Source organism: Phoenix dactylifera, chromosome 14 (assembly GCF_009389715.1).
Source record: "Phoenix dactylifera cultivar Barhee BC4 chromosome 14, palm_55x_up_171113_PBpolish2nd_filt_p, whole genome shotgun sequence".
NCBI lineage: Eukaryota > Viridiplantae > Streptophyta > Magnoliopsida > Arecales > Arecaceae > Phoenix > Phoenix dactylifera.
Genome location: NC_052405.1, coordinates 7,939,506 through 7,951,017, shown reverse-complemented (window position 1 = coordinate 7,951,017; position 11,512 = coordinate 7,939,506). Strand labels below are relative to the sequence as shown.

The window sequence follows — 11,512 nt, the reverse complement described above, 5'->3', positions numbered from 1 at the left end:
TTTTTTCGGTCAACGCTCATTTTGAACTAAACAAGCATAACGCCGTTCTCGATTTCCAAGCGGAAAGCCAAGAGGCGGTGGCGTTGCTCGGCATCTTCACGCGCAGAACATCGGACAAGGTCTCCATCGTCATCGGCCATCACTGGCTATATCAGTTTTCGTTGTCTCTGGATCGACCGGATCGCGGACTTTTTTTCGATCTCGACGGATGCCGCGGCCGAGCAAAGAACCGTGCAAGAAGGAGGCATGCGACATCCAGTCCTGCCTCACCAAAAATAACTTCATCCCCCAAAGGTACGGTTTTGTTTTCTTTCCGTTTTCCCCCTCCCCCCCTTTTTCTCCTTCTTGGCAGGACCTGGTCCATCGATTGGAACGGAGAATTTGGTACTATTGAGGAGGGATCGCTGCTAAACGCCTGGTTTCATGGTCTGAAAACTTGGGAGGGTTGGATTCAAGTCCTAATTTAATCTATGGGACTCTTGATTTCCCAAAGAAGTGAACCAATGATTTGCTGGCGCTATCGGGTCCAGAAAATCTTATACATCGTTGCTGGAATTGGAATTACGCTGCGTAGCTCCAGGGATTTGGTTTTCAAAAATTCTGTCAGTTAACGGAATCTTGGTAGATGAGACGTAAGGGTTCTTTTCCGAAGGATTAGCAAAGAGCAAGCTATAGAGTTTGAGAGGGGCATTGGATTTCTGGAGAAGTATGATTTGGAGATAACCTAGTCTTGCAAGTTGTGCTTTTTAAGACATTTATGGTGTATACTGTTAATTTCGATGTCGAGCTAGAGAATGTAATGTATAAACTACACATCATTGTTTTTTACACTAAACAGTGGATGCAAGAAAATCATCAATGCCAGTCCCAAGTCCGGATGAATCAGGTGGAGTCTTGATTTTAGGTTAATATTCTGTCATAAATGGCAGAATTCATGAATTTAAGGGCAGATGAGGGTCTTTCTATCACCGAAGCATTTTAAGTAGGTAGACTTTGTTCTTGATGAGAGAAGAGAGAAATTATGAATGTTTAGAATCAAATACAGATTTGTAAAAAGAGATCCTTAACATATCTTATCCTTGTAAACGATTTGGCCCAGCTTGACAGGATTGTCTGAAACAATTGCATGCGTCTGAGTCCTTCAGGTCCACCTTAGTGTGGTGCAAGAATTGATGGTCTTATCAGAAAGCTCATATTACCATATACTGATTTACCTAATATCAGGTTTTAGGGGTTGCTCCATGAGTGTTATCAGGCAGGATTTTTTAGTCAGGGAACTATGGATTTTGCATTTGCTATGTCTAGGGCTCTATCCATCTTCCCAAGTGAAATAGAGATCTGCGCTGCACCGATGGTGTAGAAGCTCACTTTGATCAAAATGAGATGCTGAAAAATGGCGTTATGAGCCCTTTTCCATTGATTGAATGGTGCAGTTTTACTGTGCATATATTTGTTCTTTTACCATAATGTATTACTGTACATAATTCAAATTACTAAATTTTGACTTTTGATTCTTGTTTCAGGTGCCTCAAAGTCATTGAATTGTTGCAGACATGCTGTGAAAAGTGCAACTATAACTCTACGCATTGTGCTTCTCTGTCAGGGCTTCTTAAAACAAATTCAAAGTGATGCTATGAGAGCATCTGCAAGTAGAGATTTCTCATATCTCCACAATAATTTTCCATGCAAGTAAATCAAATGTAATATTAGTAAAGCTTTGCTCATGATTTTCAGTTTCTGCAAAGTCGAACTAATTATATTAAAGCATGTTAAAATGGCATTGATTTGCTACATATTACCTGGAGGAGATATTTTTGTCTTAAAATGTTGCAGATATGTTCACATATCTATAGGATGCAGAGAGAGATGTTGTTTGGACTATTGACTGGATTTAGCTTTCGTTCTAAAAGATTCAACCGAACATAGAATTGTTGTTTGGAATTTTCTAGTTAAATGAATGACTGTTGAATGTTTGCATAAAGGTTCATACTTATAAGTTGATGTTTAGGCAGCATAAATGCATAATGAGGATTTGTAGCACCACAAATATGTATTAATTGCCCATGAATGTGATTATGTTAAAAGATCCTTGTTATATGGTGGTTCGTCTCATAGCTCTAGTATATGTATGATTGACTGGCAAGTAACAATATAGTTCCATCATAGGCCAAGAAGAAAATAGCATCGGCCTATGTTATCTTGACAAGTGACATGGGTGTAAGGTGTCTAAGTATTCAAAAGATCTAGACACATGTGACACAAGTGTCAAGTGTCTAAGTGTTCAAAAGATCTAGACATGGAAACCTTCAAACAGTTAGACTTGGGGACACATCCATATTATATAGATGTGTCTATAAGCAGGTACAATTTTTTTAAGAATGATATGTACAAAGTTTATGTGCAGAATAATTTGTGGGACCAATTGCTTCATAATTTGATTGAATTTTTAAAACTTATGCCAAATGTCATGTTAGTCTTGAAAACATCTAGCTATAAATGCCAAAAGCTGATATGCGATGACATTAGATATTGTTGACTTGGAGTGTCGAGGAGTGTCATTAGGTGTCTTAGTAAAAAACACAAATATTGAAGCGTCAGGGTAAATCTGGAGTTAGCAACACCATGCACCTTGTAATGTCGTTAAAATGGGTCATATTGTCATATGTTTGATATAGTAAATGTTTGGATCATTTTGCAGAGGTGGTAAATAATCTAAGCACAGAATTTGTGCTCCCTAATTGTTTCTGTTCTAATATTTAAATTTGCATTAGGGATGTAAACCTCAACAGGGACTATGTAGCCCTGCTGTGCTGAGTGTGATGCATTCTAAGATAGATATTAATTTGTTCATGATAAAAGTAACTCTTGTCAGGCTCTTATTGGCAAAGAACAGACCTGGTTCTTGGACCTACTGGCCTTCTTCCATGTAATATGGTGAATTTGCCCAGGTACTAGGGTTGCACCTTATCATGGTTACAACTTACAACTGTTTTGTGAATAGCGTGAGAAATGGTTTTGCTTTCATTCATATGCATATTCCTGAAAACTTGCTAGATCTTCTTATATTGTATTTTTTCAGCTTTATTCTCAAATGGAGACCATCTTTTAGCTTTAATACTTTTGCTTTCTCTGATAGGTTCTACTAGGTTGCCAACATTGGAAGTTTGCTGCTGGTTTTGTTCAGTTTTTACTTTCTAATTTATTATTCTTATGTGAAATTTCATGTTGATTGCGGGTTTTGCTTGAAGCGGTATGATGTTTGAGTACTCTTGTGCTAATGAATGCAGCGACCACTTCGTTACTGAAGCCCATTGATTATCATTTTCTAATTTATGCGTAACATATTAATATTAACATTCCTAATTACTATCACATAAGCATGGCATCTTTGCATATTATAGTGCTGAACTTTATGATCCATCTCTTGAACAACTCATTTATGATATTACCCTTCTTTTGATAGGGACCGACTGAGGGTGCAAAATGTTGCAGTGGTCGATGGCGGCAACCCTAAAGTTCGTGGCAGTTTTGAGTCAATGACCTAGACTACTGACTCAACTACAGGACACAAACTTTTTACATGGCACAACATTAATTTCTGCATATTAGGGAGCAATCATAATGTCCTCTAGAAACTTTTATGTTTTCTTGTTTCACTTCTCTTGTATTTTCCATATTGGTTTCATCACATTTGAAAGATTAGTCAACATCACAGGGTCTCTTCTTGAAATTCATTACTGATATATACATGATTACTTTGAGATGTAAGTATATTTGTACACCCTTTTATCACAGATATATGTCGATTAGTAATCTTCAGGTCCCATACCATGAAGAATGGCTAAATGAGATAATGGCTGTTCATGTAGAGCAGTAGAGCTCATGTGGTTGCTGTGATGTTTCATCTAGAATGAAATGCAATATGAGAGAAACAATAGGCACCAGGGGATTCCGGCCTTTCTTTACTAGATTTAATTTAATTGAGATGAAAAGAATTTGTTGGCATCTGAATGTATGCATAATGTACGGATGGATGTGGCAGGAAGATTCAAGTCCATGTTAGGTGAGTAAGGAAAACAATCTTGATGAATACGGGTTGCTGATTTAAGATAATTTATTTCTTTACTTTGGAGGAAGGCAACACCTTGACTCATAGGCTTGTGAAGAAGTTCTGGAGGCCAATAAAGGATGAGTGTGAGATTTTACTTACCTATGTGATCTTGTTGATCTGGTGAAGATGGATTTAAAATGGCATTTCTTGCTGCCTAGAGGTAGACCCATTTCTATTTGCCTTCTTTTTGGGCTTTTGAACCTGAGCGACGCTACTTCGTGCTGGCCAACATCAAACCGAGCTATCTTTTCCGAGGGGAAAGTAAAACAAGAAGTTGGGCTCAGTTCTATTTATTACTGCCATCCAATATCTATCTTATATTATTTCAACATTATATATTTATATGGGAATGCTCAAAAGAAAAAGCCCATACTTGTCTATTCGATACATTAAAAAAATCTTTAGGGACATCAATTCCTATTTGTATTGCTGTGGGCACAGAATGAAATCAAACTGATGACCTATCGATGGAGAAAAGATTGCTGTAGGACCAGCCTGGCATCTAGAACCACCACAACTAAAGTTTTGCTGTTGATATCAATCAGCTCGCTGGCAGTCCCCATGGTTGTCCTCATAATAGCTTTGTAAACAAACATATCCTCTGTTCTGGTATCAAAGGCGCGGAAAAAGGAGCGCAGCATGGGCACCCAAGGCTGTTCTCTCCACTGGAGAGCATTGTGCTCGTCATCCTTTGTTGCAAGGGGAAAGGCCAAGGCTTGCAACAACTAGAATTAATATGCAAGCATGCATGGCCCGTCTTATTCAGATAGAAGACATTACATTAGCGAAGGCAGGAATAATCAGCTGGAAATCACATCAACTGAATTTCTAATATAGCAAACCAAAAGCAGGGAGAAGTGAAATAGAAAAACGTATATCATCTTACAAATTTGTTATTTCTGTCGATATATAGCTATATATATAGACAGGATGGCTGCCTCTGTTTACTAGCTACCTTTTTTAACTCTGTGGTGGCGGTGGTGGCGGTGGTGGCTCATAACTCTTGTAAGCTCTGCAACCAGATCCTATGGCTTGCTCAATATCTAATAAAGATCAGGTAGCTACAAACCATGGTGGAATTCTTCGAGGATGAGATCTTGTCTTCAATGAAGTGGTTTCCTCTTGGAAGAACTGGTCTTCTGAATCAAGAACAGCTTCTTGAGTACCTTGAGCATCAGAAGCAAGCTTGGCCTTCTATGGTGAATTATGCTGCCGGTCTTCGATGCGGCTGATGACCGAACGCTGCGCCGGTCCGCCGTCATTCCATGCCTGCTCGGATCCGTTTTGCTTCCGGACGTCGATGTCAGGTCAGAGCTCGCCTCCCCGTTCATTGGCCCCCTCTTCTGATCACAAGACAGGCGGCTTAGCTCTTCATTGAAGTCCTCCCAGAGCATGTCCATCCTCTCTTCATCATTGAGAAACTGGTATCTGCCACCCTCACTGAGCGCCGGCGAGGCTATCTCCAGTGCGGCGGCGATGTTGGCAGCTTCTTCGGCTGAAGAGAAGCTTCTCCGGCGATGATGGACGGCCTTTTGGTCGGCGATGGAGGACACAAACCACAAGGGAAAGGGGACCTGGCAGAGGGGCTCTTGTGCTACTGGAGCGGTAGGGAAGCTGAAGTCATCCATGTTCTCCTCCCCTGCCAAGCCTTTGTTCTCCAAAGGAAGACTCTGTCGAGGAGAAGTGTCATTAGCTCTAATTTAAGGGTGAAAAGGAGTGGGCCATAAGAAGTCTGTTTGTTGTCAATGTGATCCCTTTCGTGGGGGTTGAGACATCTCATCCACCGCCGGATTGAGCGGGGCAAGGGATTGATACGAGTGGGCGCTGGAAGTAGCCGTTGGCCAGTGACTCCACCCAACCCCAAAGGGAGCGGCTGGTAGTGAGAGGAAAAGGGTGCTTAAATGGTTTGGTCTTACTGCTTGTGACTTCCAATTGAAAGCAAAGGTCAACTTGGACTAATGTAGCTTTGATTTATTAAATGTTCGGTGGAATTACGACTAATGTTCCACCTTCCGGCGGCCCATATTAACTACATGTACTTTTGATCAAACAACCTGTATTTGGTGCGCGAACATTGGTGTCTGGTTTCAGGGAAGAAAGGTAGGTAGTGTATTAAACACAATGTTGAATCATTTAGGCTGCACTCGAAAGTGATGTAAAGAAGGATGGGAAATGAATAGAGTGGCTAAAAGATTGGGCAATTAAGGGGTGGGAGGTCGAATTGGGATGTATGCATTTGATTCAAGAAGAAGAAAAGTGGAATAGGAATGGATGTACCTGTTGGCATATTAACTCTGAAAATTATTCCTTTTCTAACTCTAACTTGGCAGTATTTTTATCTATATATGAAGGAAAAATGAGGCAGACATAAATGAGAACTTTATGTTGAAAATACCCAATGATGGCTTTCTTTTCGAAACAGTTATGTCTGGCACGAGCAAATTTGATAGAAAATGTTTGGTAAATATGAGGAGAAATTATTACAAGGATCAGGTTCATTATAGATTTAGGATGAAATAAATTCTTTTTTCTTTCTTCTTTGTTATGCGTAATAGAAATAAGCATTAGGATGATTTCACCTTATATCCACGGTGGTGGATCTGGTTCAATTAATAATTTATCAAATATGAGTCCTATTCCAAGCTTTATTGTGCTTTGTGTCACAAATGAATCGAGCAGTATATCTTTATACTAGCTTTCAAATTCCGAGACTAGGTCGTGGCAGCGATGTTTGGGCAACTATCTCCCACCACTCCAGGGTTTTTCACTATAGGGGCTGGCAGGTGCAATTCAACCCTATTTAAAAATGCATTTCTCTCTCTTTGGCTCTCTTTTTGGTAGAGAAAGACACATAAAAAAGAATGGGAAGTTGAACCTGAATCAGCCATCCATACAGTGATTATGCATTTGTATGTTCCTGATACTACTTATTTAAATCATTGAAGTATATTAATCAGGTTATACAATTAATAAAATTCATTTTTTAAATTGAAAAAAACCATTCAAACTTTATTTGCATGCATGGCACATGTCCAATACTAGTTGAAAATCTAACCAGAATGACTTTTCCTTTTCCTTCAAGGCAAAGCTTCCATGGGCATTTTCTGTGTTTGCCTTTGAAAATTTCTTTTCCAAATGCACGAAACCAAGGAGAAAAGTTGAGACAGAAGAAAAGTTTTCTCTGCACCTATGCCGGACATGAGCTGTACATTAAATTCCTTTGGCCAACATAATTCTTGATGTGCTCCCTTGGTCTTCCTTCATTTGTCATCTTCTTACCTCTCTTTCTCCCCAATTCCTTTCTGAAGACAAATCATTTGTTTCTGATCATTAAGAGACAAGAGTCACAAGATCTTGATGGTATATTCAACAACAAAGCAAGGTTACAAGTCCCGCCGTAACGCAAGGAATATAAATTTTTTCCAAGTTAAAATGATTAACAGCTGTTCTATCTAGTCAGATTGGATCATAAAGTCTGAAGTCTCTTTCAGGTTACATTCCAATTTGCTGGAAGAACGTCTGTATCCGAGACTGGATGTGCATTGCTGTCAAAAAATTGGACTTCAAGAAGGAACAGACGACGTAGAGCACGAATATTCGGTCGTGTTTGGGACGCCTAGAATGCTTGATTGTTGTGGTGGATGTCAACATTCATTTGGATTAGTGACTAAACAGTGCTGCTTTGGTGGAGTATTACATTGAAGAGGTGCGGATTGGGTGGCTTCTTATGGAGCCCATCACTCGGAAGGTGTTATCTGATAGAGACACGATTTTGTACCGTCTCCTTTGCATTTTCTGTTTCTTTCAGCTTTATGGGCTATGTTTACCCCTGTTGTGTGTGAGTCACCGATATACCAAAAAAAAAAAGAGAAAAAAAGTGCAAATTCCTCCTTTCTCCAACCTTTACAGATGTCATCATGGATCTCCCTCTCTCTTCATAGATCTCATTATAGATGCTTTCATTTCACCTTGTGTAGAAGTAATACTAGTTGCCATTTGTTCCCTGTTACATACTACTTGTCAGTTTTGAGCAGTGGTAGCATACATTTCATGGTAAGGGAAGCCAAACAGAAATGACCAAATCAAACCAAAAATGTGAATATGTAGTTCACTTGATGGAATTTGAAACTTTGAACAAACCTTCTAATTTTCGTCCAAACCTATTAGACACAACAAATATAGCTCAAATCTCCATACTAACCAAATTAAAGTAAATTGTAAGCAAGAGCCAGGATAGTACAGCGGCGGGTGGGTAAATTTATTTTGGATATGATCCCAGATATGTTTCTTCTAAAGCTTGTTGAAAGAAAACTGTGATGTTTGCTCTTTCTGTGAGGTGATTACTGAGTTGTTGGTATCCTGTCCATTTACCTTATGAAAAACGTAGTTCTATCAACAGTTTTCTTGCGTTGGTGAGGTTCTCTTGAATAGATCTCCCCATCTAATTCATGATGTAATAGCTTTTTAGTTCTAGTAACTTCCATTAAAACTCTAATTTGAACAACCTACTTGCCTTTTGATAGGTTTCAAGTTTATACTAACCCGATCAAAAAGTGTTGTTGCATTAGTACTGAATCCACATCACACCATTCTTTCTCTCTTGCACCTGTAGTCAAGGTGGAAGGTCAAATTCTTACCAAAGATCAAATCTCTACCCTTTTTATTTAAAAGATGAGAACAAGATCTCCATCACAAGCACTCGAAGAAATCCTGTAAGATTTGGCATGGGTCTTCGATACAATGTCCATTAGGAGAGTCAGACATCCAAAATCTTTGATGTAAGACATGCCCTCCCTACTGAAGAATCTACAAAATATTTATACCTCGGTGAAGGTCAATTTCCTTGATGGCTAAGGTGTGATACCCGCCCTTTTAAGCGAACTAGGCATGGTCCACTTGACCGGCCCAACTAGTTTAGGGCATGACATAAAGGCCTCTGCTACCTTATAATAACAGATGGAGGTACTATTCAGCCAACTAATTACACTTACTGAGTCCCCTTCCACCCACATATTGGATGCCCCAAGGTTGTCTAACAGCACACTTACCCAACGCAGAGACCAGATAATTTTACAACAGGAACATATTACAGGGTAAGAAGGACTGATTGATCACAATTATAAGTCGAAGATTACAACTACCTAGGACCTTACCCAAAAAAACTTGCCAAAAGATATTATTTAGATTTCTTGTCTCAATATAAGTATCCAAAATTTATCTATCCTATAACTATTATGGGACTAAACACACGACTCATATGGATCCTCATGAAGATGGTCTCTGATGACAAAAACAGCTCTAGCAATGGTTGGTTTTATGCACTGGTTGTGGGGGCTCCTCACAACCACCAGAAAGGCCAAGGCTAGCTAACCTAGTCCATCTAATTATCTAAAAGCCGTTTTCAGCTGGACTGGTTGTGCAGTGGCATAGCCCGATACACTGTCAAGTTTGATAAATTTCTTCATTCTTTCTGCCAAAGGATTCAGGCCAATGAAGATGAGTTGGAACTTCAGAATCTCTCACTCCTCAAGAGGTAGACTATTGGAGGAAAACAATGGATATATGTATTGAAGGGAAATGGAGGAAACAAGAGCTTCCCCTAGTTTTTATTATAAAGACTATGTACAAAAATACAATGCCATAAATTTAGCTCATCAGCGCATTAAAAGCACAAAAAAGACAGAGCAAGACTGCAAGAGTGACAGAGAGGAATCAAGGCACAGCCGGTACAGGGTTCAGATTCAGAAGGAGGGGAGAATGGCCTTTTAACAATGACTGCAAAACTTGGACCAGATTTTTCTCTCTGAGATACTAATTTTATGATCAATGAAATTATTATTATTATTATTGTTGTTGTTATTATTATTATTATTATTATTATTATTATTATTATTATTATTATTATTATTATTATTGTATGAAAGTGATCAGTGGAGCTGGCAAATCTGATGTCCAAGATTCATCAGTCACAGAAGCAAGGGAGCAAGTCTGAGATTTGCATTGCAATTAGAATCCAATACTGTTTATTTCCTTGGTGACCATTAAATCATGTTCCCACCAGTTGCGGCAACAGCAATTGGATAATGACATGACAAGGCAAATCTTAATGTGATGGCTGGATCAAAGTGCAAGTTGCATGAGATTATAATGCTAATACTGCTAAAATGGGTGCTATTTTTCTCTTTAACATGGATTGTTTTGCACCCTTTCATAACTAATGTATGCTTCATCCGCAAATGCACCGTGCAAAGAGATGCAGTACCTCCCATTAGAATCTTTTCACACTTGAAGTGGCGACTGCATAAGATTGAAGATAGACATGAATTGGATATCAGTATATCTATATACATATTGATATCTATGTGATGAATAGAAATATAGATACTACTGATATTAATCTAATGTTAAAATTTATATCCATATTTATTCTGAATTATAATATTTTCATCAATTTGGTACATAATAGTAATTCGGAAAGGGAAAGAAGTGATATAGTAATTTCATAATTCTGGTACATAATTGTCAACAATGTAGCCAAGCATAAGTCAATTAACTAGTCTATAATGTAGATAATCCGCTGCTACCTTGGAGCTAAGATATATTCTAACCCTATAAGTGTGGTTGATCCATTCCCACTTTGCATAGTGTAGTCCAACAAGCTTGTGGGCCAAACCACTATCATCGAAAAAATATCCATCCTATGCAATGTTAGAACTAGTTATGATGCATATCGAGACCGGAAAATATCCAAGTCAATCTGAACCAAAGTACTTAGGATAAATCTTAGATCAGAAAAACACTAATTTAAAATAAGGCGAATGCATTCTCCATGCAAGCTCCAATTCTCAACTTGATCATTTTCTTAATGAAATCAACTTGATCAATATGAAACCCGGCCAAGATCCAACTTGAATGGAAATTAATTGGACTCAAATTTCGAGCTAGTTGAAGCATTTAATTTGAATTATGAGAGACCAAGGTCCACTCTGACATGCTTGCAGCCTTAGAAAAGCTATGCAAGAGATATACACAGCCGTTTCCCGTGTCGTGCATCCACCTCCATTGATCGCCACCTGTGTAGTCGACCAGTTGTTGTCTTGGGCGATAAATCCCAATCGCACAGTCCACGTGGTACTTTACCTGCCACGCGGTGGAGGCCACAGCGGGTCCGTACTGGTCTTTCAATACCACGTAAACATGGTTCCCACGGTTCTCTTTCTATGCGGGACTCTATTTACCGTTAGATTGAACATGGTTATCAAGCGGACGGCAATCAAAGATCTCATATTTTTATGCGTAGGTTTGGAAAGATAGGGGTGCAGGTACCGGGGAGTGACGGGAACCATCCCAAGGCTGGCGGTTGGGATCCGCGAGGCACCGAGCGGCAGCGCGCTTCGCTTT

General features: G+C 39.2%; 2 protein-coding genes across 5 annotated transcripts; one reads left to right on the top strand and one right to left on the bottom strand.

Annotated features, from left to right (window-relative positions):
* On the top strand, positions 1-3,866 carry LOC103707492 (cx9C motif-containing protein 4). 4 transcript variants are annotated; one of them, XM_008792001.3, is made up of 3 exons: positions 1-294; positions 1,524-1,649; positions 3,464-3,866. In XM_008792001.3, exons 1-2 carry the CDS (start codon positions 209-211, stop codon positions 1,627-1,629), a joined length of 192 nt encoding a protein of 63 aa, XP_008790223.1. In that variant the 5' UTR covers positions 1-208; the 3' UTR covers positions 1,630-1,649; positions 3,464-3,866. The 4 variants fall into 4 exon arrangements, 1 of the variants encoding a protein (XP_008790223.1); XR_005514791.1 differs by having other exon boundaries at positions 3-294; positions 1,524-1,685; XR_604152.3 differs by having other exon boundaries at positions 3-294; positions 1,524-1,689.
* A 1,038-nt stretch (positions 3,867-4,904) lies between these two features.
* Positions 4,905-6,341, bottom strand: LOC103707493. The gene has a single exon (XM_008792002.4). The coding sequence runs from the start codon at positions 5,737-5,739 to the stop codon at positions 5,215-5,217; it is 525 nt and encodes a 174-aa protein (XP_008790224.1). The 5' UTR covers positions 5,740-6,341; the 3' UTR covers positions 4,905-5,214.
* Between the last annotated feature and the right edge of the window lie 5,171 nt (positions 6,342-11,512).

What these genes read in the sequence shown, in the direction of transcription:
- LOC103707492 (XM_008792001.3), top strand. Translation starts at nt 209, where the DNA reads ATGCCGCGGCCGAGCAAAGAACCGTGCAAGAAGGAGGCATGCGACATC. An exon ending in AATAACTTCATCCCCCAAAG is followed by an intron (nt 295 to 1,523) that starts GTACGGTTTTGT and finishes TTCTTGTTTCAG; the next exon opens with GTGCCTCAAAGTCATTGAAT.
- LOC103707493 (XM_008792002.4), bottom strand. Translation starts at nt 5,739, where the DNA reads ATGGATGACTTCAGCTTCCCTACCGCTCCAGTAGCACAAGAGCCCCTC.